The sequence below is a fragment of the Egretta garzetta genome, unplaced genomic scaffold (assembly GCF_000687185.1).
Source record: "Egretta garzetta isolate BGI_Z169 unplaced genomic scaffold, ASM68718v1 scaffold582, whole genome shotgun sequence".
Taxonomy (NCBI): Eukaryota; Metazoa; Chordata; class Aves; order Pelecaniformes; family Ardeidae; genus Egretta; species Egretta garzetta.
In genome coordinates, this window is record NW_009258956.1 from 109,030 (window position 1) to 136,447 (window position 27,418).

At 44.8% G+C, this 27,418-nt stretch overlaps 1 protein-coding gene across 1 annotated transcript in view; it reads right to left on the reverse strand.

Moving 5' to 3' along the window:
- SPG7 (SPG7 matrix AAA peptidase subunit, paraplegin) overlaps nucleotides 1–27,418 on the reverse strand; it is a 42,111-nt gene that overhangs the window by 5,935 nt on the left and 8,758 nt on the right. Inside the window, 12 exon segments of the mRNA XM_035890176.1 lie at nucleotides 492–607; nucleotides 3,988–4,098; nucleotides 5,131–5,233; nucleotides 6,435–6,559; nucleotides 12,418–12,591; nucleotides 13,372–13,534; nucleotides 13,862–13,987; nucleotides 15,464–15,566; nucleotides 18,246–18,385; nucleotides 19,355–19,605; nucleotides 24,569–24,658; nucleotides 26,017–26,119. Of these exon segments, the coding sequence (XP_035746069.1) occupies nucleotides 492–607; nucleotides 3,988–4,098; nucleotides 5,131–5,233; nucleotides 6,435–6,559; nucleotides 12,418–12,591; nucleotides 13,372–13,534; nucleotides 13,862–13,987; nucleotides 15,464–15,566; nucleotides 18,246–18,385; nucleotides 19,355–19,605; nucleotides 24,569–24,658; nucleotides 26,017–26,119 (1,605 nt within the window).

Sequence of the window (27,418 nt, forward strand, 5' to 3'; positions counted from 1 at the left end):
AAAGCCACAGCAGGGCAAGAGCTCATATACGCACAACACACGGAGCAGCGCTCTGCACCTGGAGGAAGTGCATGAAGGGAGCAGCAGCATCAGGAGGCTCACTTGCTCCAAACAGCTTTAGCATTGGCTTTTAACTGCAAGGCTTCTCCTATTGCTGGTTAATCAGCTTTGCACCATCACTATCATCAGTGGAGCCTATTAATGGATTTCTCCACAGGGATGTGGTTTAGTGGTGGACTTGGCAGTGTTAGGTTAATGGTTGGACTCGATCTTAAAGGTCCTTTCCAACCTCAATGATTCCATGATTCTATATTTACCATTTATTTTGCTGCAGTATTCACAGCTCCAAGCTCATGGAAGCCAGGGTAACACAGCACAAACCAACACAAGTACTACAAAACAATCAATGCATTTTGGACAGGGGAACCCCAAAGGACTCTCTTCCCACCCAGGGCCAGGCTTCGTTACACAAGAGCTGGTAGTGAAGTTACCTTCATCACAGCCTCGGTGTGCTCCAGCAGCCAGCCAACCAATGCATGACCCGATTCATGAAACGCTACCACCTTCCTCTCTTCTGGTGACAAGATCTTACTTCTTTTAGCAGTGCCTATGGGAACGCAGAGAAGGGTTCCATAAGATAAGGCAATAGGCATAACCAGCAGGGAATAATCTTGTACAGCAAAGCCCACAAGGTAGTGCAGTCCGTGGCTGAACAGCCAGCAACCTTCAGATCACACTCCGTCTAGGAAGAGGCAGTAAAAAGTCCTTCAGCTACATTGCTGCGGAAGGTGCTTTCCGTCCCTGCTGTAGAAAGCATTCCATGCTTGGATTGCCTGAAAACACTGGCAGAAACTTTTCCCCCCTCTCCTCCTTACAGCAGCCTTAATCATTAGACAAATAATTTAACATTTGATTAGATCACAGCTCTAGAACACAAAGCTCTCTTCTGTTCCCAGCTCTGCCGAAGGCACATTATGCTCTATCTCTGCCCAGGGACAGATCTAACAAGTCGGTCTACCATTTGGAAAAACACCCTCCAACAAACCAAAACCCAAACCAGAGACTAGCTAGAATATCATACTGATTTTGCTGTATGGTCTTTCAGTCCCTTAGGCAGAACATGAGAGAAGCAAGATGTTGCATTATACATGAGAGGTCCCAGTTGAGATTCTTGTGCATTACGAGTGTTCAAATTAGCAGAAGACCAAGAGTATATACAGAAATCTTTCTCCAGACCCTGGAAATGTCTCTGATTAGACGCAGCATGCTCCTTAAGAGCATATTCCCAGGCTCCTGAGAACTAGCAAATTAAGCCATAACTCACACTTAATACTTCCTCCAAAAAGGTGATTTTTGAAAGTGTCTATTTTCCAACTCAATAGTCCGTAACGCAGAATAAGTCCAATTAGGATTTAAAAAAAAAATAAATGCTGAATTCAAGTAAAACTTCTAGCACATAGCAAATATGTTAACTGCAGAATACAGTGCATATCGAGCACTCATTATAGCTCTGCATGTTGAATGCAAAAAGGTATCAGTACTTTAAAGTCGATGTCTCCGCACAGTGCCAGGAGCAGTAGGGGGTAGAGCAGGCAGTCAAGAGCAGCATTACACCAAGCTTGCTTGATGTCTTGGAAAACAACATTCTATTAACATTAATTTTTAAACAAAGTCAAGAACTTTATTAAACAAGGAAACAGCAAAATTAGTGTGACAGATCTTGTAAAATTACTGCTCAGGGATCCTGGAAACCACTGTGCCCCGCAAGGCATGACGGTGATGGAATAGCAGATTAACTGCAATAGCCTTGATTTTCATCAGTCAGTCCCTTACCCTGCCTTCAGCCGTGCGTTCCCATGTGCCTGTATGTCTCTTTCTATAGAAAGATGCATATATATGCTATATATATACACACACAACACACGCGCACGTGCACTTAAATTCTGGAAGTATTCCTCTGTCAGCCCACCAAGGAAGGGGGGAATCGTGCTCTTCACAATAGCACACAGCGTGCCTACAAAGATGATTTCTTTTCCTACATAACGTAATCTCCAGGCAGGAAAGTTCTCTGAAGGCCTGTACTTATCACATTTATGAGACAAACAACCCAGGAAACAACGCTGGTGCATCTTTGTTGGCCTTGGTGTACACAAACCCCACCAAGAAAAGAGGCTCCACTGCATCTTCTAAAGACAACTCCTAAATGCCTCTGTATGCCCAGCAGGTTTCCTCCCTCACTCCCAGGAGACCTGACTTACTGACTACTTTTCTGTTCCCAAACTAAAAACACAATGGGGACTACCACAGAGAAAAGTTCTTACTCCTCCCTTACAGCAATACAAAGCTTTAAGGCTGACAGAGCCTCTGGACTTGCAAAGTTCTCTTTTGATTCCACACCACTCTTATTAAAACCAGAAGCCTATAATGGAAAGCACAGAAATATCTTCTTTCTTTCAAGAAAAGCTTTTATAGCAACTGAAATGCCCTCTGGATTGTGAAACCCAGAAGCGTTCCTATTACATGGCAAGGGTACATTTAATATATGGGCCTGAAGGGTTGTTTGGGGCCTTTTGGTCTTAGTCTACAAAAAATAGCCAGGTCCTGCTAATATGAAAGAGTCCGATTAAGCAACAAAAAGACTTTATGGCCTCCTACCCGCCACAGAGCCTTAGTGAAGCAAGTCAGCTTGTCAGCAGTGAAACTGCTGAAGCCCATGCCCTGCAATGCCCCACCACATTAATCCCAGACATCCCTTCTGCCATGCATCCCCTGTGGCCTTACTTGCTTTTTGCCTTATCTTCCACGTCTGGGGAACTAAGGCAAGGGTGGAATTCAGAAAGAAAAGCCAAGTGAATCCCTACAAGTTTGGTGGTTTCTATCCTGCAGATGGGAAAGTAAAGCACATGTTTGCTTTGGCTGATGAGGACTTCTGTGTTTCAACCAGAGTCGCCTTGCTGTCCACTCCTGGGAGCTGCTGAGTACAGCCTGGGCTTTGGGTAAGCACGGCCACAGTTACCCAAAGAACTCCAAAGGGTTTGTTTTTAAGAGGCAGGTGAAACAGTCAGGAATTTTCTCAACAAATCTTCTCTTAAATGAGGAATTGTTTAGGCGTTTTCTGATAAAGCAAACACTCAGGACTAAACGCCAGGATCAGGAGATAACTGACCCAGTACAAACATCCCGTTCTGCACGCTCTGTTAAGAAAAGCGCAGCATGCCATTCTGTCTGCCCAGGCTCCCCCCGGCAATGACACTGCAGCCTGGAAGCAGTTAAGTGTCTGATTATGAAAACCAAGGCTTGGCTACAGGGCAGTTCAGACCCAAACCTACCAGATTCAAATCCCTCAGGTGAAGTCTAGAGTTCTGGGAACTCTTTTTTCTCCCCCTCCCTATAATATACTGCTACAGGGTAATCTCCAGAGATTCCTCTGCTGGCAATCGCACAAGCAACAGGGAAAGGCCGACAGGATGTTCTCAGAGGGAAGAACAGTACTCTACTGTCTTGCAGTTTATTCTGCAAATTCATCAAAGCCTGTGCTTTGAGGCCAAAAAGAAAAATCTCTAATTTCTTGCTGTTGAGGATGTGTAGCCTATTTGCTATTCATGTTTATGTAGCAGGTGTCCAGAGCAGCAAGAAAGAACCCAGAGACACTTCCACTTCATTTTTTTAAAAAAACCCCAACCTTTTAAAACTAAATAAGCCATACAGATTTGAATTCCCCTCTTCACTATTTTGCTACTGGCCATCTTCCCTGAGCTACTGGTTCAGGCAGTATTATATATATAGTATACTGCAGATTCAGGATGATAGAACCATCTGAGGTCTCATTCAGAGAACTTTCTGTGACTATGGCATCTAAGGTCTTCAGGACAGAGCACAGTTAGCACCCATCTGTCTTCCTCAAATGTAACCGACCCACTTGAGCCTTCTCTCAAGAAGCGTGATAAAGACAAGTAAGACAACAACAGAAGCAGCTGGGTCACTTACCTGCAATGACTCTTTCCACAGCATACTCGAAGTTGAAAGTATCAATGGATTTGTGACCTTCTCTAGCGGCATGAAGAGCAGCTTCGTTACATATATTTGCTATGTCGGCTCCTGTAGACAAGAGTTTACAAGAATTACATTGGATTTATTATGTGACAGATTTCCGAGGACAGAAGAGGCAAGAACAAATCTGGAGAAGGACCTAAGGAAGTCAAATAGCCTCCACGGTTTTTTTCCTTGGGAACAGGGAGCAAACCTAGTCCATGGTGTTTATGTTGGACTTGAACAATACAACTGCCTTGGCAACGAACCCTGCATTGCCACACAGAGGACAGAGTTCAGCAATCAATTAACAGGCTAAAGCCAAGGCTGGCTCTCGGCAACAGGGGATTGGTGTGGGCAGTCTGGGTTGGCATGGGCCACCGCACTGTTCATACAGCAACCGCACAACCTCTGCGTGGAAGAGAAAGAACATCTGTTCCGAGTTTGTGTGGGTGGGTGATGGTGGCGGGGGGCTGCTGAAAGAAGTCATGAAAAGGCAGCATGCTGGGGCCTCTTAGAGGGGAAAGCCAGAAAGGATATTTCAGGAACTCCACATAAACAGGAACTCTGGAGCCCCTTGCTCAGCACTGTTTCAAACTCCCAGGGACCTACCCTGGAAACAGGCTCAATGCAGGAGCCAGGCAGAGCTGTCCAATTTCTACTCGGACCAACAAAGTAATTGCTATTCATTCCTCTTATCGCTTTCCTAGTAACATATCAACTTAAGAGTCTTTCCCCTGAACTGCAACACCTCATCCTCAACAACAGCCTGGACACGAGCATGAGCAGTGCCTCCTCACCTTAGGAATTAGGAACCCAGGCAATATAAAAGTGCATTTTCCCTAGCCCGCCCCCCCTGCTAGTCCCAGAAGTTTTAGAAGATTGAAAATAGCCATGAACAATTGCTCATCACAGCTCCATTCACCAGGGAGCTGGTTAAGTTCCCACTATTTCCATAGAGATGGAGAAGGCTTGAAGAAAAAAAAACCATTCAGATCCAAATACCCTGTTAAAACCAAGCAACCAAGAAGGTCCAGGTTGAACTGCAGAACTAGCCTAGAAGCAGGCAGAGCAGCCCCACAAGGACACAGCATGTCGTACCGCTGAAGCCCGGAGTCAGTTCAGCAAGGTGCTGAGAGTAGAAGTTGGCGTCTTGGATCAGTTTGAGACCCTTCAGGTGCTGCTCAAAGATCTCTCTTCTCTCCTGAAAAGACAACAGAATGCCTCAGCCCAGCAAGCCTCCACAGCGTGGCAGCTTCGATGCATGGGTAGGGAGCAGGGGAGGAGCAGACCTCTGGCAGCAGGGACAGTGACATTGCCACCAGAGGGCAGGGCTGTCCTTACAGCATTTTAGTGCTACAGGAGCCCTGATAAACACCCAGCTCTCAAATTCACAACAGATGTATGGAGGCTTACCATGAGTCACTGCTTTCTCTCTCAGGGCCACTCTCCCCTCCTAACTTTCACTCTGATCCATCTTAACTTTTCTCTCACCATAAAAGCACTTGCAAGAAGGAGCTCCGACTGCCTCTACCTGCTCCCTCACGCACCGCAAACGAAAACCCCATCCACCAGCTACTTAGCCTGCAACCATTTCCCAGACGAAGGTGGGGGTGAGATGACGGCTGGCAAGTAGCCAGGGAGCGACTCACTCAGCTGGCCAGGAGATCCTGATTAAAACAATGGGCTCAGTTGCCAGGGTTTTTCCCCTTCCTCTTTCAGGGCAGCTGCACAGTTCATGCTTCCGGTGCCAGATTGTATCAGGCATTTAAGGTATTTTAACTGAAAACTCTGAGGACGCCAGTGAAGCACAGATGGGAGAAGAAGAGCTCGTGCTGGCAGAGCAGACAGATCTTTACTGCAGCTGAGCCTATTCCCTCTGCTACAAATGTCAACACAACGGACACGGAAGACTCCTAGTAGGAGGATTTAAAAAGCATTCAGAAGGAGAAAGTAACTTAACAGGCTGCCTAAAGGAAAATGAGGAGCTTTACAAGGATAGTGAGGACAATAAACCTTAAGAACACAAGGTGCTCAAGGCACATGATAATTTAAGTTCTCTCACAAGCCAACTTGCCCATTAGGAGGTTCCCAGTTTCCGGGAGAGAAGACACAAGCATAGTTCTGCATCTGCACGGCAAAGAGAACCTCACTCAAGAATTCACCGTCAAAGCTCTCAGAGCGGAGACACTTAAAACCAGTGAGTTGTCATTTCAGAGAAACAAGCAACTGCATTAGCAAATCCTTGGTTTAGAGCACATAAATACAAATAAAGGCAAACAGAAAGCTCACCATCTCTACCTTCTCCAAGCTCAGCCTCTGCCAGGCCAGTGAGTCACCAGCAAGGACTGGGACACCTGAGTCGTGAGCATTACAGTAAAGACAGGGCAGTAAGTGGAACATACCTGGAGTGTTGGAAGATCAATAAAGATGTGCCTGTCAAGCCTCCCAGGTCTCATCAAGGCGTTATCCAAGACATCGGCACGGTTGGTGGAAGCCAGCACTATGACATGATCTGTCGTCCCCATTCCTGTAAAAAAACAAACCAAAACAAAAGATGAAGGTTTTCACCATCCCAGATGCTGCACTGCAAGCATACAAAGGGACAGGGCAGGGCAGGATGCACAGAATGTTTTACACTGTTTTATCACAAAGCCAGAGGGTGTTTACAGCACCCTTTGGGGCAGCTGAGGCTGAGAAAGTGCCCTCTTCAGCTAGGAGCACAAGACAGGAAGGAACCTCCCAAGTCACCCAGGCCAGTCTGGTCATCGCGGATACTCTGAAATTCCCTTTTCATTTACGTAATAAGCTTTGGCTTAAAATGTTGGTAGTTTTTGGGGGGTTTTTTTGGGTTTTTTTTTTTGGTTTTTTCCTCCTCTTCCTTTTGACACATTTGGAAATTGCTCCAACTAGAACCCAGAACAGAATCTCTCTATTCGGATGAGTTAGGAGATGCCTTCTTAGGCTTAAGTCAATTCCTTCTCCTTTAGCTCCAGGTTGTACGAAGTTTGCTAGCTGAAACAGCCTTTCCCTCTGAAATATTTCTGTGGAAAGCCCTTTCAGCTTTCATTTACTTTTAGCCTTCAATGACAGACTGGCCGCCAGGATCACCAGGGAAGGGACAGGCTTTCTTCTGACCAGCTCAGGTTAAGGCAGAAAGAGAGGACATAGCCTTGCCACCCAGCAAGGGGCACGTTACAGCACGATTTGATCTTTGTCTTCTCCCTTATCTTTTATCGCTCAGAAGGCACCCAGGCGTACTGCAGACCAGTGCAAAGACCAACCCTGCAGAACTTGCACCACAGACACGTAAGCAGACACAAAACGCAACCAAACAGCTTTGCAGTGATTAGCACACACTGGCTCAAGCCACAGTCAGAGAAGGTTTTGTCTCCAGGTCTTAAAGATGAAGGGAGCATTCAGGATTTGCAGGCTTTGCGAGAGCAGCCGGCAGTATGGAGGCATCAAAGGCAGACAGGGCTTCCTGGGGAAGCCAGAGCAGTAGCAGCTGGAGGAGGGCAGAAAGGGGCAGGCGGTTGCGCTGCTTGGGTGGGGAGCCAGGGATCACGTTGAATCACTGAACCACACTGCTTATTTATTACATTCCACCAGGTGCCCACAGGCCCCTGGGTATGAGTCACCTGCTTACAGCAGATTCAACAGCCCTGGCACGCAGCAGCCTTCCCAGGGAAAGGACGCGTTAGTCCCATGCGCTTCCTTCGCTGCCAAGTCACACGCTGCAGAGAGGCAGCTTTATGCACGTAAGCTGGGCGAGTTTCAGCTCTCTCCAGCTCCACCAGAAGAGCTGCCAAATGTGTCAGCGTACAAGAGCTCAGCAGAGAGATTAAGGTTACAGGTAAGTCAGGGGACCGGCTCTGTCAGCTTGCGCTGTAGCAAACCTCAGCTCTTCCTCCCTGCAGGATGCTGTCTAAATAAGCTCCCGGAGACGATGAAGCCGGCCATTCTTCAGGCATGTATTACACTGCACTTTGGAGTGTGATAAATAAGCAGAGAGACTGGCAGGCACTTGGGGGATAGCAAGCTTCATTCACACGGCAGGATTAGATGGTACAGTACATTATCTGCTTTGCAGCTGGGAAGACTCTCTTAAAATAGGTCTGACTATTAGAACAAACATAAAAAAAACGGAACCACTGAGAGCATCCTCCTCGCATCAGCTTCTGCTCCACTTGCTCTCAAGCCTGTATCCAAGTGGTGAGAAACACTGCTCCAAGAAACCTACAACTGCAGCCTCCGATTCACATTACTGTTCCCAATGCAACATCCCCCGGCACGTCACAGGCTTTGGCTTCCACAGGCAAAGATCAGCCAGAGGAACAGCCTACAAAAACACCACCTCAGCCACATCAACAAATGAAAAACAGCTCTGAAAATTCAGCTTAAAGAGAGCCTTCGTATCTACAGTGTTTACAGACAAAGCCACTTCAAAAAGGAAAGGGAAAAAAAAGGGTCCACTTGAACTGGCAAGTGCTGTGCTCCCCACTGACGCTGAGCACGTTACTTTGACGAGCATCTCATCTGCATTATTACACCGTGTAATTCTCTAGCCAGTTGTTCAAAAGCCTTTTGGACATCATCTGTGAACAGTATCATCAAAACAGGGTCAACCTGCGTGAGGGAAGCCTTGGGGTCACAAACTTGGATACAGCACAGGGAGAGATCTTGCCTGAGGACTTTCAGGTGCTACCAGAAGATGTCCTGCGTTTTCATTCACAAAACACAGATCAGCCCAGGACTGTCAAGCTCCTCTCAAATGCAACCAGAACAGAGGAGATATTTGGGTCACATTCCTCTTCCGCTTGTTTGCGGTTTGTGAGGGAAGATTCACTATTCAAACCAGGCACCTGTTTTGACAAAGACTGGAGTACATGTGTCACTCTGGTTTTAAAAACACCTTTTGTACGTACAGGCTCCCTCCAGTCCCTCCCCTTCTCCTGCCAGACTCCTGGTGCTTCCAGAACACAAAGCAAGCTGTCAGAGCGAAGGAAACCAAGGTTGCTTGTAGGAAGAGCACAACAATTACTCCAAAACCTGTGTACCAGAATTACTGAGTATCAAACTGCATTTTCATCCCATGCAGCTTAGCATAATGGCTTTTTTCTTGGTGTCCTCATCCTTCCTCCAGCCTGCAGAGCAGGTTCCATACAGCCCTGACCCTCCTTTTCTTCCTCTACCTTACGTCTGAGTAATCTCATTCGAGCACACAAATTCAACAATCACTGCTGATGACTCACAGATCTACTTTTGTGCAGGATTTTTTTTTTCAAATTAATAGCTAACTTGGCTCCATGGTGTTGCCTTGCAGAACTTCAACCATCAATTTAAGCTAAAGACAGCTAAAACAGAGCTCTCAACCTTCCATTTCAAGGCTTCCTTGTTACAAACACACACCACTCCTCCGCTTGTGCTTGGGTAGAACTGTTAACCTCCTAAAAAACCTTACTCACTGTCACCCTGAAAACTATTTTGCCACGATGCACGTAGCACTTCAGCGTTCGATTAAGTACCATGCTCAGTTAGATAACAGTTCGGTAACAAGTGCCAAGATCACCGCTTAGGAGTACAAGCCAACAGCAAGTCCCTGGTTCTTGTACTGGCCTGACAGTCCTTGTCAGCTCTCTCCCAGTTTGACATTGTGAACTCCTTGGGCTATTTTCTTGTTTGATAAAGCACTTGGCAAAATGAGGGACTTAGTACATGATCTGTATGAGACAGTAAATAATGAGACAATATAAACTTGAAAATAAACTAGGCAGTGCACAGCAAACAAGGGACTATTAAAGTACATATTGAAGATAATCTTAACCTTCTAAATTCACTTTCCAATAGAGTTGTACCCTAATGTCCAAACTGAGACTCACCAAGAAAACCCTGTAGAAACCGTGCCTAGTTTCCAGAGACTGGAGGAAATCAGACATTTTCATTTTTGCTATTGAGATGTGGATTGTACTGACTACATATTCCTGTACAGACAGATGGGCCTCCATTTAATTCAGAATTAACCTGTTGCCAGCTCACCCTAAAACTGTCAGAAGAAAAAAAAACCCAACAAGCCAGGATTGCTGTTCTGTGTGTTACTACTGTCCTCTTCCGTCGAGACCATCTACTATACAGATACAGCTGCAAACAGTTATGTTCATCCAAGTATATTTATGTACTTGGCCAAGTTGCCTAAGTTAGTGCCTGTGCAAAGCCCCAGGGAATTGCATACACATATTTAAGGTGATTTCTAGTATCTACACAGCATTATGTGTTTCAAGGGTGTTAGTATCTGATAACCAGATTTCTGTCTGGCTATTTAGGACGTCCTACTCGAAGCTCATTCCTCTCCTTCAAAAACCTCATGGTACCTGTGCTGAAGCAGAGAGGGGTCTCTGTACGGCAGGACCACCCTACTCTGTGCCATGCTGCACTCCTGCTTACAGTTTCTCCTCCTTCTGCAGCAAGGGCAGAGATCCAGAATTATAGATCATCTTGCGTGCAGTATGAAAGAACACCTACCCTTTGCTGAAAGCATTTTTACAAGTCCCAGCTTCTCTCCTTGAGAAGGGAGGATTGACTCCAGAGCAATCTCCAGAAGGCAGCTGAACTGCAGGACGTGCTCTACTTTAGGGCTGCATCCCCATTTCACTGCAAACATTTAGTTAATCCAAGCAGTTTTAACCCCCAAGGTCTAGAGAAAGGGGGATGCTTTATGTGCAGGATGGCTTTTAGTTTTTCACATGAAGAGCGTGATGAGACAACAAGCGTCACAGTTACAGTCAAGGGACTGTCCCAAGGAACAGCAGGCTGACACAAACACTCCTTGATGGGCAGGTAGTTAGTTATTCCTTACCCTGCCCTGCAAGAACAAGATTTAGCAACAGAAACATCGCAAGCTGGGTCAGTGCTGCAGGCCGTGACAGAGTTATGACTAAGAACAGCCAAAGGAACATTCCTTTTGGCACATGTGTGAAAGCGTCTGAGAAAAGGGCCAATTCCAGATGCAGCACAGCCAGAAACCATCCAGAAGCGTGGCATCAAACCAGGGCTTGTTTGCAAAGCTTCTCTCTCTCAGTTTAGGTAGGGATCCTATAGTCAGGCAGAAAACTTGAGAATAAGTCAAAGGATGGGAGAATTGACATATTTCATTGCTTATGTCTCTCTGGGACAACTAGACTTTAAACCTTAACAGGCTTTAACCCCCTACCTGTCTTAAACGGAATACAGCAAGTATTCAATGACATTTAATGGCCAGCTGGACCTGAATGTTACTCTCTACAGACAGCAGCGCCCTGGCTGCCAATTCATTTTCTTTTGGTTCCCCAGCACTGTAAATAATTCTTCTCCAATTGCCGGTGGGAAAACATACTCCTGAACTGAAGCCATTTACTACAGTAAGAGTCTTTGGGGTTGCTGCCCTCTGCCAGCCATGATCTCTAATGCACATTTTCTGTTGATTTTATTAGCAGGTGGATGCTCACGTGGCTGTTGGTGCAAATTCACTCTGGATGTGACACTACGCTCTCTTCTGACTCAGGGTCTTCAGTCACAAAACCAGTTGGCTGCAGGGTTTTAAAATGTACTAGGTTTAACCCCAACCCCTTAAAGGCCTATATAAATGTCTAGATTTCAAGAGGATTATCTCCACAACTTAGTCACAGCACATGCTCAGAGATCTGTCTTAAGCCCAATTACTTCCTTAGGCACCACCAGCTCTGGAGTAGTCCTGCCTAACTCTCCAGGGACATGCAGAGAGATATGCTACAGTGCCTTCAGAAACACGAACTAACGATGGGGTACATGGGTTCAGAGTGGTGCTTGAGGAGATTCCCAAGGGTTCTGCAGGAAAACCTGGCCCAGCATGAAGCAAGTACTGGGCACACAACTTGCACGAACCCTGTGCTGAACAGCAGCTGCTGCTTTTCCTCTGTATTCACTGCAGCAGCTGGTGAAGGGGAGAAAGAACAGAGAAAGGACCCACTTCAAGCGAGTGATATGACGACCTCTAAAACCAGAGCAAGGCCAGCCAAGGCCACACCGGTGTCCACATAGGAAAAAAACATCCTGAGTTTCAGGGCCACAACCCCTTCACTAAGCAGCAGCCCGAAACACAGCTATCGCTTGTCGTACAGATGGTCTTTTAGCAAGGCCATGACCAAGCTGTAGTTCTGGGCTTAGTCCTGAACAGACTGTGCAGTGCAAGCTAGCCTTGTCCTGGGGAAGAGGAGAATGAGATTTATTTCAATGCAATTGTAATGACTTCACAAGAGGAGAACGCTGGAGAGGCATGGCAAAGTTCAACCAAGAAAAAGATGTACAGGCCAACAACTCGGATCTCTGAGGTGATAAGGGCCCAACTGCTGAGAGGCAGAGAGAAATACTGACCGTCCATTTCCACCAGCAGCTGGTTTAAGGTCTGCTCCTCCTCAGCATTGGCAAAACCAGATATATTGGTGGAGCGCTTCTTGCCCACAGCATCGATTTCATCAATGTACACGATGCAAGGTGCACGAGCCTGGGCTTCTCTGAAGAGGCTCCGAACTCTGGCAGCTCCAAGACCTATAGGGGAAGGGAAGCAGAAACAAGCCTTGTAGCTAAAATTGTTAGAAAAGCTGGAGAGCAGCATTACTGGCCCTCAACGAGACACTGGACAAACCCTCAGTATGTGACAGTCCCTCTCTCAACACTCCCGGCACAAAGGAATAGCCACAGAACTCATGTGGTTGGTCCTTAGGCACAGCTCCTTCTGGAGCGTGCTGGCTTTTAACTGAGCTCCCAAAACTGCAGGGACTCCTACAGCTGCTGTAAGAGGAGCTCTGCTCCCAGCTCCTAATACAAACTCCTGTTCCTTCCACAGGTCAGAAGCATAAATATTCAGCATTTTTCTGCACACTGACCCTTTTCAGGTCTCAAGAGATCTAGGAGGAAGGAAGAAAAGGAGAAAGATGGAAATCCCAAGGCACAAAGAGGCCATGCTTTCCCCATCAGCAGGGAGCAGCAGAAAATCCATTAGCACTCATACACGGAAGGAAGCCTCAGTCAGTGGCTTTAATAATAGGAACAGGGAAGTGAGAGATAATGCTTTCAGGTGAAGAACCATGGCTGCACACTGTCAGAAAGAAACAACTAGCAATTCCAAGGCATGCATTTTAGGTACTACATAATTAAGCACTCTCCATCGCTGAAAACCTTTTATATTTTCAGTAGAATTATCTAAGTCATCCTCCCCATGCAAAGACAGGCTAAAACGCTGTCCCCTTTGCAAGAGGCCCAGCCAGTACCCCTCCAACTCTGCAACAGACCAAGTTATCTCCACACTCTTCCTCTCAAGAAGCTTACCTCCTATCACCTCCACAAACTCAGAGCCCGCCATGGCCAAAAACGGCACTTGCGCTTCTGTAGCCACAGCCTTCGCCAGCAACGTCTTCCCACAGCCTGGTGGTCCAAGTAACAAGGCACCCTTGGGCACTTTAGCCCCAAGCTGAAGGTAGCGTTCGGGATTCTGCAAGAACAGCACAACTCTGTCAGATCCACAGGTCACATGAAGCACCTGCACAAGAATACGGTCTCCCAGAGCTTCCCGATACTGTGTTCAGCCTGAGCAACTCTGAGTTCCTAACGGGTGCAGCCACATCTGCATTCCTGTTATGGAACTGGAAATACAGAGATTGAGTCATGCTGATCCCAGCATAAAAAGCTGTCAGTTTATTTAAACAAAGGCTGCTCAGTATCACGAAGGATGAAGAGAAGAATATAACCCCCTCCCCAGGTCAGCCATCTATCCCAGAAGACAGGTAGCAAGCACTCTCTCTGCTCTACTTTTACATACCTTTAAATAGTCCACAAATTCTTTGACTTCCATTTTCGCCTCATGCATTCCCGCTACATCCTTGAAGCTAATCCCTTTTCCAGATTTCCCATCCACAATGGTGAAACGAGCCATTTTCAACTGGTTCTGTGGAAGGCAGCACAAGTACTGAAGACGTGCTCTGACTCTGGACAAGGCAACAGTCTGGAGAGGCTGTTTGCTATACTTTGGGAGACAGCACAGGTTGAAGCTGCCCCTAAAAAACAAAACTAAAATGCCCACCAACACATTGGTGCTTTACTAACTTTTGTTTTGGGAATACATCACAGCAGGATTGTTGACTCAAAGTTTACTTATCCACATTTTGTTGGGAAGAGCCAGAATAAACCCGCAGGAATAGTCCCAACACAATCCAGCATAAACTCCATGTAGGGCAGGCAGCGATACTTATTAAAACCATGCAGAATGCCCAAAACCTTATTTGGGATCTTCTCCCCTATTCTAAATGCTCTGATCCTCAATACATATGGGATAGGTACAGTTTTGAGGAGTATGTATTGATGGTAAGTAACTGTCAGTGGTAAATAATTACCAATACTGTCTTGTAAATGCATATAAACAGACACTTTGCACCACTGGCTGATGCTGCCACTGGTTTCTACTGCAACACAACCCAGGACAGAACTATAGGTTCTCAAATTTAACAGACACCCCATTTCAGTCTCCTGCTGTCTGTTAAGCCATAGTGACAACCAAAACAAGAATTTAGTTAAAGCCCTACTTGTAACTGCTTATTATGTTCTATAGAATACAGCTACTCAGGATTTTTTTTCTTCTTTGAGATGAAAGTTTATAGCTTCTCAGGCCTCAGAAACATCAGCGTATCCAAACGAAGAGTTAAACATGTGGGGCCTAGCTGTCCCCACTTATGCAAGGACAGAATCTAGTCCTCAAGGCCCTCATTGCTCAACACTTCTTTAAAATATTCTCCTCCTCTGAGCAGCTGTATCCCTTTGTGTGAAGAAAATCCCAAAGCCAGAAAAGAACTGCAGAGGAGACTGAGTGGGAAATCTAACAAGGGGCTGAATTCACCAGATTTCCATCCTCACATCCCTGCGGTCAATGGCAGTGCACCCCAGGCTGATTTCTACAGAGCTTCATCAGCTGATCCAGGCAAGGGTGGAAGACAGGAGGAGAAGATTTGACTGATGTTGCAAGTGAAGCATGTGGCATGAGCGGAACAGGCCAACACATAATGAAATCCAGAATCTGAACATATTTTATAAATTGAGAACTCATTTTGCAGAAAGCAGCAATTCCTACTTCTGGCTGTATGGGAGGCATATTGGCAGGGCCCAGTGAAAAACACCATCTGCAGCTGCAACTCATTAACAAGCTTTGAAAATAGCAGAGAAAGCGCCTCAGCTAAGGCCAGTTACTGTACAATCTAGTCAGATGATCAGGACAGGAAAAGATGCAAGATGTGTCAAGACTGGAGAGTCCTTGGCACCAGTTAATTCTCATTCTGCACTGACTTTGCTGGGAAAAGGGGAGGGGATTAGGCCAGCAGAAGACAAGACTACCCACAGGCTGCAAAACAACATCAAGATCCAGGATACTCACAAAGGCGTTGAATCCTCCTACCCGGCCTGCAACCCTAATAAGGCGGAAGATGCTCCACAACATGGACACAGCCACAAGTGTCACTATCAGGGAAATGATATCACTGAAAGGACAAAAGCAAGACGGGTACAAATTGAGGTGTTCAGCCACAACTTGGTAAATATTACTTGACATAAATATTTTCAGTATTTTAAAGGTCCTGACACTTAGGCTGCAAGTACAGCAATGAGCAGACACAACTGAGAAAATGGAACCTTTACAGAGTTTATATACATATAAAATATATATATTAAAAAAATACAAAACCCCAACAATTACATAACCTAAAAAGTTAAGCAGAGGACACTGGCAGATACTGCTTACAGCTGTGGAAGAAATTCAACCTCATCATCCCCTTCAGAGGCATTCCTACTTATAAAACAAATGGGACCTTCAGGCAGCCAAATCACACCCGGAGCAGAATCCGGTGGGGCTGGTAGTTCATCCAAAGGGAGCTCATTGCAGAAGACCTGCATCCAGCAACACTAGGGAGATTCCACCTCCCCTAATCCTGGCGGAAATCCCAGTGCGGGTCTCCCATTAAGAGGCTGCTCTACCTAGCCTGGTTGGCCCTCCCTGGCCATGTCTCCCAGAAGTCCTTTATGCCAGAAGGAAGTGCTACAGCAATTAACTTCATCAATTTTCTGGAGCCTTTGCAATACCAATTGCGTTAGGAAGGAGATGTGGAGCAGAGATGACCCTGCAGGTCTAATACAGTTACAAGACAAACACGCTGAGGACAAATATCCTGTGAGCTCTAAAAAAAGGATGCTTCCAGTAGGAGGAAAACTGATCATATGTCAGATGACAGGTTGAGATTTGTGGGACCCTGTTCTGCCTCACATGCCTGTGAAATCATCTGGTCTCACCACACTTCTGCCTTGTCTTCAGACTAGGAATCTGTGTTCCATCTCTCACAGAGGGATGATTTACTGAAGCAAGGGGACCAGCACGTGCTATATACCCAGCTGCGTTTGTTTCTTCTCGGTGAGAGATTGTAGGCAACACTAGAAACTGAAAGTCACTTTCAATTTGTCAACTACGCAAACAGGATTAATTCTGAAACACATTGAGCGCCCACATCTCAGAGTAAACTGAATCCAAGCTGCAAGTGCTCTGCACCTCGCAGTTCAAACTCCAGGCTGAGACTCTGAATTCTCCAGACATTCATCAAGTCTCCTGAGAGACTTCAGACCCTGCAATATCTCTTAAAAAAAAAAAAAAGTCTTTTCAGGGGAAGCAGCTTGTGTTGGTGGCTGAGTAATTGTTCAGTCTACTCTTCCTGTTATATATGTTTGAAAAAATTGCCAAGTTCTGAATTTCAACTAAAGGTCTTATACTGCATGATCAATTAAAAAAGTTTATCTTCATATAAACTGCGTATTAAAAATGTGCAAATGTTGTTCAGAGGACAACTAGACAAAATCCAATCCAGGTACCCATTCATACACGAACATAATGTTTGTTTCATGTTTTCAGTAAGGCATCTGGGAGGAAGAATTACACACACTGGCCATCCCCACCTACAGTGGGAAAGTCACTGCGCTCCAAACCCTACGAGCTACTAAAAGGAGACGGCACGCTCTGCGTGGTGCACCAGGCCACCTCGGTGATAACAACAGCGGCATGATGCTATCTTTCCTGGTTGTCAGAGATCAGGATTGCTTTACTTGGCAGGCAGGCCTGCTGCACTACACCTCTCTGTTCGTACTTTAGAATAAGCAATTAGTTGAGAGCTCTTCAAATGCTGGAGTCTCTCCCCACACTTAAGGAAAGCATCTTTCTACAGCAGTGTAATGGCCGTCGGTGATGGAGGTGGACTTGTTCAAGCCTACTGAGTGAGCTTCACAGCCCGTTTTGTACTCTGGACCTCATAAATCCTGTTTTGCAAAAACCAAGCTGCTGGTCTTAATATACGGGCAAAGAAGTCACCTCAGCGGCAAGTGACCACAAAACATGAATACATCATACACAAGCACAGAATAAAATCTCACCAGTGCCCTAGAGTCTTCTGACAGATCTTCCCTCCTCTTGCTCATTATAGCTCATTTCAGAATTAAAAGCTTTGAGCGTTATTTTGTTTTTTAAGCAGAGGATCTTGGTTTCAGGTCACAGAAAGGGGCTGTAAGTTCAACAGAAGTACTCTTCTCACTGAGATTTTGTATGCAAGCATCAAAGCTGCTCTGCTCAGTGTGTGGCTCACAGCTGGAGCGAGCGCCAGCACAGGCTGTCCTCTGATCTACAGCTGTTGGAGAAGCAGGCCAAAACTAGGTGTTTATTTTTACAGACTGAACAACCACCATGGGCCTTCCCCGAAGCACTTATGGGGAAAGGCTTACTGCACCACCAGCATTCTCCACAGACCAGGGCGTAACATCACTTATTGAGTCAGGATTTCCATCACACTCTGCGCTTGAAGAATTGACTATAAGGACAGAAAGTGCTCAGCTGTGCGAGAACACACAACTGACAGACTTTCCTCAGGCTTGCTGACACCGACCCGAAATATTTCGGTCTGCTGCACACTGCAGTTACAGACACCTCCTCGGGACCCTCACTTTTGAAATGTTAAGGTACATCTAGAGCATGCCTATTTCGGAAAGATGGGGCAAGTGGTCCAAAACTGGGACCACTTTTTCGTTCTATATTTACAACAACATTTAGTTGAAAGGCACTTTCCTCTCCAAGCGAGGGATGTTGTCACCAATACAAGACCAACAGTAAGCACAAATTTATATCATACTTTCCATAAAATCCAGGATGTTTGTAGGAAACAGGGATTCTCTCTCTCTCATCAATATTCAGCTCATCCTCCGCAGCTCTCAGCTTCTCTTCAAATTTGTCAATGTTTGCCACCCGCATTGTGTACAACAGGGTAACGTTCTGGGGACATGCAATCAAAAGCAGCATATAAGTATTGTAGCATAAGGATATGGCAAGGCGCAGAAGTGCACAAGTCAAATAAAAGTTAGCTTTATGTTACACCCTTTGATACTGCACCAATGAACGCGTGAGCAGATGACTGACACCACAGCTCCAGCACACCTCTAATCTTTTCAGCACCTTACGAAAGCACAGAAGTCAGGAACTAAGTCTCAGCTCTCTAGAAACAAGGAGGCGCAACAACACGGTAGGCAAGCTGAAGGACGGAGTCTGCATTATAAACCCAGTTATGCTGATACAAAATTTTGTCTGAGCCCAAGGTACTACATGTGGAAAACTACATCATTGGGATGGAGGTATCTTGTGCCCCACTCAAGACTTCTTGGATCTTGTTTCTGTATCTTTGTCAGAAATTAATTTCATCCAGCAGTTTTAAATCACTGAACAAAACAGGATGTATCCCAGAACAGTATTTTAATTTCTCAAGCCAGTTTGTAATGATTCTTAGTGGCAACTCCTGAAGTAAGCATGCGATCAAACTTTGCTTTGTTTTCATTTTGGAAGATTATTTAGGAAGGAAGTCTGATGGAGTTTGACAGAACACCTGAAACTAAAATCCAAATAGGAGAAAATTTTTGAAACAAGAGCTAGTAGTAAGAGTTTACAATCTTCTAGGCACCTTCTCACATATCAGACTGAGCCAGTAAGAAAAAAAACTATTGAATTTTTCCAGCTTTTTGGACACTTATAAGATTTTCTCCCAGGCCATTATTATTTTTACAATTTAAAATAAAAGTCTTAGTTTCCAAGTTGATATGAGTAACAGAAGTCCTCCCCTGAACTTTCAATACAAGAAAGAGAAAATATAATGAAGAGCAAATTTACCAACTAGAGTTTTACCCAACATGTATTCACTAACTCAACAGTATAATCTAAGATTATTCATTCCAATTGTAGAAAGTCACTCACAACTTGTCCATGCGGAGTCCCTCCTGGGTGCAGATAAATTTCCACAATATCGCTCTCCGGCACCACTTCAATTCTCTGGACCTCTCCCTTTGCCAGCATCTCATTCACAAAGTAGTTCCAGGAAATGTTGGTCCCTTCTCTGCTGTCGCTGACCGTGAATCGAAACATCAGCACTATGAAAGTTATGATGAGGAGTGCCCGTAAGCGTTCAAGATGCATCTGATTTTCCCTTTTCCTGCGTTTCTCATCCTCTTTATTAAAAAAAAAAAAAAAAAAAAAAAAAAAAATATATATATAGGAGAGGAAAGATATGAGCATGTAATTACAGAGCTTTCTGACCCAAAGAAGGGACAATTAAATGACAAAGATTAACACAACAGTACCTTTCGGGGTTTTTTTGTTATATATATAGGAGAGGAAAGATATGAGCATGTAATTACAGAGCTTTCTGACCCAAAGAAGGGACAATTAAATGACAAAGATTAACACAACAGTACCTTTCGGGGTTTTTTTGTTGCATGTTTGGTTTCTCCTGAAGGACTAGACTCAGAAGCAGTACCTAACTTGCATTGCACAGGCAATTTTCTGGCTTGACTCACAATGAAGGTTGCGTGACTTGCCCGAGGTTACGCAACTGAGTCAGTTTTTTGGACTGCATGACATTCCCAGACCTTGCTGGCTTCTAGACTGTCAGACCACCGGGCCTCAGCCGTACACATGGAACAGCACCAGGTCAAAAGCCTGGTTATGAAAGCACAAGCACTCACATGTAAACTTAACAGTTGCCTGGAAGGAGGCAAATTTGCATCCTGCTAGCCAGCAAAAAAATCTGCTTGGATCACATTGCTGCAGCTATATTCAGCTGCTCCCCAATGCCCCAAAAGCTGTGCGGTGAGGCACTGTGTACATGGAGAAGATTATGGAGGATCACCTCTTTTGCTTTAATTATTGCTTCAGTAAGAGGAGGAATTGAAGCGTCAGCAAGCCAAAGCAAGCCCCTCACTTCCAGAAGTGATTGATCATGTACAAAGACAGACAGCAATCTTGGACATTTTGAAGAGCACCAATCATCACTTCATGTTTTAAGGCAGTCTAATCCTGGCCTGGGAGACTTCAGAGGGTTATAGTCCACTAGACCCATTGCAATCCCACCAAACGTCATTCTCTCCTAAAATGAGAGACTATCTCACTTGCCTGGCCTAATATGGATATAGGCCAAATAAAGCCATCGGACCCTTGTCGCTAAAAATCGAACTCCAGACTGACTACAGCCCACTTCTATATAAAACGCTTCTACGCTGCCTAGTCCTCAGGCTGTTGCTAACACATCCACCGGAAAACCATTAGGAGTGAGTAAAACCAGTCGTAGTGCCACTGGTAAATCACATAGCACAGTATTATAGAAGATAATTGCTTCCTGGTGAGCTCCTGATCTGCCAGCATCCTGTATCATGAGACCAACAACATTTCTACTAAGAAAATACCTGCCTCTGCGGTAAATCTGAAATAGCACAGGAGACATGATGCGCAGCTTACCCCTGCATATAAATACACTGCAAATCAATCTCGCTCTCTTAACAGAACTGCAGTTTTCTCCCATGCTACGCAGCCAACCTCATGCTTAGAAAGGTTTGATAACTTGTCCACATTAAGGATCTATATCGAAGGATTCCCATGCTAGTTGTGCTTTCCCCCACCTTTACTGTACTAGTGACACACTGAAGTGATGACATGACAAAAAGGGATGGTTTACTTTAAGTATTTGCCACCAAACCTTTTTTTCCCCAGACTCTCAATGTTTTTTTTGCACTGCATAGGCAATTTTAAAATTCTGTGGTTTGCAGAGGACCGCCACAGCACAGTTCAATGTCAACTGCTAGCTAGTGTTTGAGTTGTTAAGATGACAACAAATATCTCCGCCTCTTCCCAGTCATATGTGGATGTTCTCCATATATAATTTAGCACTTGTTCTTGATATACAATTTAACATCAACAGCAACATGGCATACATAAATACTATTCAACACCCAGAAATAAATTAATTCCGCGCCACTGGACTGCTAGTGCATCTGCCTGCTGCAGCCCAGATTAGATTTATTTGCAAATTCATAACAAACGTTCTGACACTAGCATTTATCACTAGCCACCAATTAGACCCTACACACACTGCAACAAAACCAAGGGACAAACACATGACCCAGTCAGATGCTAAAAAAAGTACTCTGTCCTTCAGATATGCAGCATCATTTTTCACTCGTTTCCCAGCTCTGCTCCACATTTAACAGGAAAGGCTTGTTCCTAAATAGAAACAACGCAGCTTTTCAGATAAGGTCGTAATTTCAAAAGAGAGTGACAAGCTCAGACACTGTGTCCAGCCCATCCACTTTGTTCTTCAATGCCATCTCCTCACTCCTGTGTTATCGGCTAGATCCAGCTTTATTAGAACAAAGCAATTCATCACAAAGCTGCAGGATGACATCCACTCCAGTCTTATTAAAAGAAAATTAAAATATAGTACGATAGAGACCTTAGTCTGGGCAATATCCTGAAAAGCTGAGCAAGTTCTAAATAAAAAAATATCTATAGAGAAATGAAATTACTCTAGAAAAGTGTGTACCGACAGAAAGCAAGCCCGTCTTATTGCTATGCAAGTTCCTTAGAGGTCTCAGAGTCGACTCTTGCTGAAGCACTTCTCTGTATTCAATTTCAGACAAAGCGAGGAGGCACATAATATGTTCTAAAGCACACATAACTGAGGATACTATCACGAAAACATCCCCACAGGGTAAAACCCGGCCATTAGCTACCTTGACACAAACAGCTTCTCCGGTTTCTAGGAATTAGGCTTGCCGAGGACCTTTAGCCTACAGCTGAATAATTTCAGGGAAAAATACCATTTCTAGAAAGCTAGAAGACAACACAAAGCTTTCTTCTACTCTGCATTTAATTAAGGATGAAATCAATCTATTTCTAAGCTTATGTAAAGTACAACTGTCTTTACAGTGTAACATTCATACTGCACCATAAGCTACCCCGCAATATTCAGTAAATGAGAACCAGTAACTGGATGTGACACTTGGAAGCAACAGCTGTGGGAACGCTTCCAGCTTTTTAGTCTCCAAAAGCCTCCATGAAGCAATGATTTGCCATTAACCCCAAATCTGAACTCTCTGATTAGAATCTTGCAAGGGCTGCAGTGACAGTTTGAAGAGTTCTTTTTAATAATTACTGCAGAGACGAGTATTCCCCTGGAGACATGGGGTAGCATTCCACCTCTCGAAGTCAAGCTATCCATTAATCACAGGAGAAAAAGAGGCCACCGAACACGGCACGTTACTGTTTACTAATTTTAACAGCTACAATACTTCTTCAAGGCGCTGTGCTCACAGTCACCCTGTGTGGTCTTGCAAACACCCAAGGCTCCGACCTCTAAGCTCTGACTTCCTTAATGAGGACTCTGTGATACCTGCACTCGCATCCCATTGAAGACTTCAGCCCAGTTAAATGGCTCAAACAGGCGGAGCCACTGCTCTTCCCTTAAACAGATTGCATGCAATGACAGAAGTCAGGCTAAAAGTCATCAGCAGCTGACTGCTTTTGTTCAAAAGTTAGTTAGCCCAAGAGGATTGTGTTTAAGCTACCGTTTTGTTTAACCATAAGTTTCAACTACCATTGTTTTTAAGCACAACCAAGGAAAACCCAAGCTATTACATTATCTGATGACACCTAGGTAAAAGTTTATCATATAATTTATAAAACTATATTACAATTTGTGTGGCTTAAACGATGCTGAGTGCCAACTCACAGTACAAAGGCCTGGAGCCCACCATCTCCAGAAGCTTTATACCTCGCACAAGGGTCCAGGAAACAAGCAGCACAACAGATAGCCACATAAACGCTCTTAAGACATCACCAGCCTCTGCAAGCATCGACTAATATCATAAAATAAAGAAAGCGATCAGGTCTTCGTTATGCTTCTGAAAGCATTAATGAGAAGACAGAGGAAGGAGACCTTCACCTGACATCGTTCTTAAAACTGCCCCACATGCCATCAGCTGTGGGACTTCACAGCTAAAAATCTCCATCACAGAGTCTGAAAACATGCCTTATCCAGAGCCTAGAAAATCTTTGCATGCACGTCAGTTCTTGGGAGGCTGGAGGGAAAGAGCACGTACTCACAAGGGAGCAAAGAATTTTCTTTACAGAACCGGAAGAGTCAAATTACACTTTTTAAATGGAATGCAGCTGTTGCCAATCTACAAACAGCAGAAAGGTGACAACAATACTAAGACTTGAAGGGACACCCACAAATCCACTCCTATTTGAAAGATGTTTGGCAAAAACCTCCTGGTAGAAGATAACAGTGCCTCCTACAAGGATCATAACGCTGCCTGCCAGAAGTTACTCGAGGTTTTTGCCTAGTACACAGAAGTTATTCCCCTGCACCTCCGCCTCCCATTAGTGTCACTAAATCCCTCACCCGCTTAAGCTCAAGGTACAGAGATGGCACTCCTCGACTTCTCAACATAATCTGGCATTCCACATAGATCCCTAGGTTCCAGAACACATTTAGTGAGATAAAACTCATTTTCAAGTCCTGTACTGCAGGATGCCTGGGGCTTAGGCAGTACAAGACAAGCAAAAAACAGTATCTAGGAAGACTGATTTAAAAAAAAAAAAAAAAAAAAAAAATTCTGGGCAAGTGCCATTAGTAACAGAGCTAAGAACTCTTTAAGGAATCTATTTTTAACTTTGAGCTCTGTAAATCACTAGAAGTAGACACACATCTGCAATGAAGGTAAACGAAGTAAGAAAAAAACCCAGCAACTTAAACTTGCATTAACTAGATTAAGTTCTTTATTAAGTCAAAATGTGCTACAACAAAACCTCCAAATCAAAACTTGGTAAATACTACTGTTTCCCTATGTAAAGTGGCAAAACTAAGGCAAACATCAATGAGATTATTTGTACAGGATGCACAGCAGCACAGAAAGAGAATCCATTTCATGATCTGTCTTAAGCCTTAGTATTCCATCACCTAAACCAAAATGCCTCTTCAGACTTGTTCTTAGCCACGGCCTTGGAGCGGTGGCAGGTTACAGGTACAGGTTTACAATACACAGAGAGAGAAGCATTAAGGTGGATCTTCCATGCTGTCCACCCTTACCCCTCACACACACAGTTTCATTAAATATCCATTTGGCACATACATACCCTCTTCCTCCTGTGGAGATTTCTTTTTGAATCCTCCATTCTTCTGGTTACTCCCTTGAGAGCTTGAAGTACTAAAATAGTAAGTGCTACCTGCAGGCAAGCAGAGTTAAGTAGTTACTACCGGAAGACCTCAGGAGACAGTGACAGAGGGGGACTGAGGATGGGAGAAATACGTGGGAGCTCCAAATGCCCAGAAAGCTAAGCTCCACATCCACCCAAGCACACAGCTTCATTCGCGTGCCAAGGAAATGGGACAGCCTTGCCAGAGGGAGCAATGGGAGGGACAGATTCCTTTGGTTTCCTTATATAAATATACATTTTTTGACAATCCAATCAAAATAGGTCTTTGTTCAGAGATTATTTTAACAGAGCAAAGAAAATTATTTGGAGAAATTTCTTCAGTGCTGAAACATGCACATATTTCCCAAGGCATAAACCCACAGTTAACACTGGTATGGTCAGTTAAGTTAAGTCAGCTCAGACTAGGGACTGTAAATGCTTATTAGAGGAAATGTATCTGCTAGAGTTAAATGCCAGTTTCTCAGTAAATGCTGTTAGGATACTCTAATAAAAGCCAAGAAAGTAAGGCTACAAACAGGAGGAGTCACAGTTGCTGCTAAAAAAAAAAAAAAAAAAAAAAAAGCAACCAATGTCTTTTTCCACCAGGAAAAAGTTCAGAAGCAAGACAACTGACTCGAGGACAGCAGCTTCCGTTATTTCCCGTGGTCTTTCATGAAGGCTCCAGAAAGAGGAGTAAGCCCAGAAACTGGACTGCTTGTCCACTGCTAGTTCTACTAGAGGATGCACTGCCACTTGAAAGGTATCCATATATTTTTATTTTAACTTAAAAAACCCCAATCCTCTTAACGGTAAAGCAGCCCAAGCTCACCAGGCCCACACTGGCCAGATAGCTGCGACCAGTTTGGTTCAAATCTCAAAGGCATTGGCAAACTTGTCTTTCCAAATTGAAGAGGGTAGCAAGAAAAAGAATTGCCTTTGTTTCACCTTTCTGTGCTTTTGCTCTAAGAATTTGGGTAACATTTTCTAACATACACATTTAGCTTGTTCCAGTGCAAGGCTTTCAGCAAGGTCATACGATGTGATTTCTGACAAAGGTGAATGACATTTCCTTCTTAGGCTTTGCTAATGAGGCAGAGAAAGATTCTCTACTTTAAAGTCTGCAGTTTTTAAATTAGCTTCTAGGTCTAATGACTCAAGTGCTTACTTAATCACGCTGAGCTCCTTGTGGAAAGGTGTCATTGTTCATCCCTGTCACCAAACAAAATCTCAGAACCCCTGTAAAAGGCACACAGCTCCCAAAGCCAAGAACAGAGCAGCTTTATTTCAGTTTCAGGAACACAGGCAGTGAAGGTAAGGAAAAGTGAATATTTTTACTATATAAGACCCTTTCCCCTCCTCCGCCTGTACAGTTGCTCTTTGGGACTCACCTAAGAGATTGCAAAGCCTGACTGGATCTTGAATTATGCGTTGTTTCACCAGGACTCCACTGAGACCTTGATGTGTGGGGGAAAGTGTTTGTAACAGAAGGCTCTGAGGAGGAAGATACGGAGAAAAAAAAAAAAAAGACAACAGACAACTGTTAGAAGAGTATTGAGACTGCTTAACCTTTTTGCATGCCGTGAGACTAAGATTTCTAAATGTGAAAACATTGTGGGGAACTTGCGGGACCAGCAGCTGGGAGACCTGAATATTATTCCTGGCTGTGCTGTGGACTTGCCACGTGACTCTGAAGATGTTGTTTATAACCCAGTTTAAAGAAAGCACGTGTATAAATAGAAAAATATGCTTAGGACACTTGAAAATTTCATCTTTCCCCCTTCACCGTATCTCTGTTCTTCACTCTAAAGATATGTTGGAAGCAAGTTCTTAAAATGCAAAGACACCCTCCCACAGCTGGAAATCTTAAGGACTACTACTTTGTAACCCTGCTGCACAGCACTAAGGACAACACAAATCCCCATGGTACTTCAGCAGTAATCATGCAGTCGATATTCACATTTAAAGGCAACTTTGCAACATTTGAACTAACATTTAACTAATGCTCTCACTGAACACAAGTCTTGCCCCTTCTCTGATGTGCAAGTCCTGTCTCGCCACCCCTCTACTGCACAGGCACAAGTCTCTGTGCAGCAGACCAGCCAGGGATGCTGACTAGGCTGAAATCCTTCACCCTTTATTCCTGGTTTGCTGGGCAGCAACACGACTGCCTGTGCTGGCCCGAGAGGGTAACCTCTTGGCAGCAGCACTTTCTAGAACAGAACAACTCAGACTAATTTCAATTAATCACAGAAAAACCTGGTGTGATTCACAAAGCGGTCCCGCAATGGTTCTTCCTCCATCACCTACTTGGCCTGCCAGTGCTTCTTCATTGCACTGAAGAAAAACCCAAAATGGGCTTAAACCATGTCGGAGGCCTAGTTTGAACAAGAACCCTGCCTTCTGCGCTAAGGGCTGCGTCGGAGAGCCCTGCAAGAGGGGGAAAAACACATCCATGCCACACACCAACATGGTGGGCACTTTTATCCCCAGATGCAAACAGCCAGCACATGTGATGTTAGGAAAAAAGCCTTTAATCAACGCTTTCTCGTGATAGCCGAGGTGTTCTCTTCACAGCGTATTCCCCCCAGGGTACTGTTACCTAGCGCCGCAGTGACAGACCTCTGGGCTGCTCTGGCCTGAGAAACCTGCGACGGAAAGCCCCGCCTCGCAGCAAGCGCCCATTTCAACACAGCACGGGCGGGCCCAGCTCCCCTCGCCCCGTTCCCCTTCCCCTCCGGTGCTCCCGGCCGCGCAAACAGAGCACCCCGCCGGGCCGGGCCCTCCCCGGGG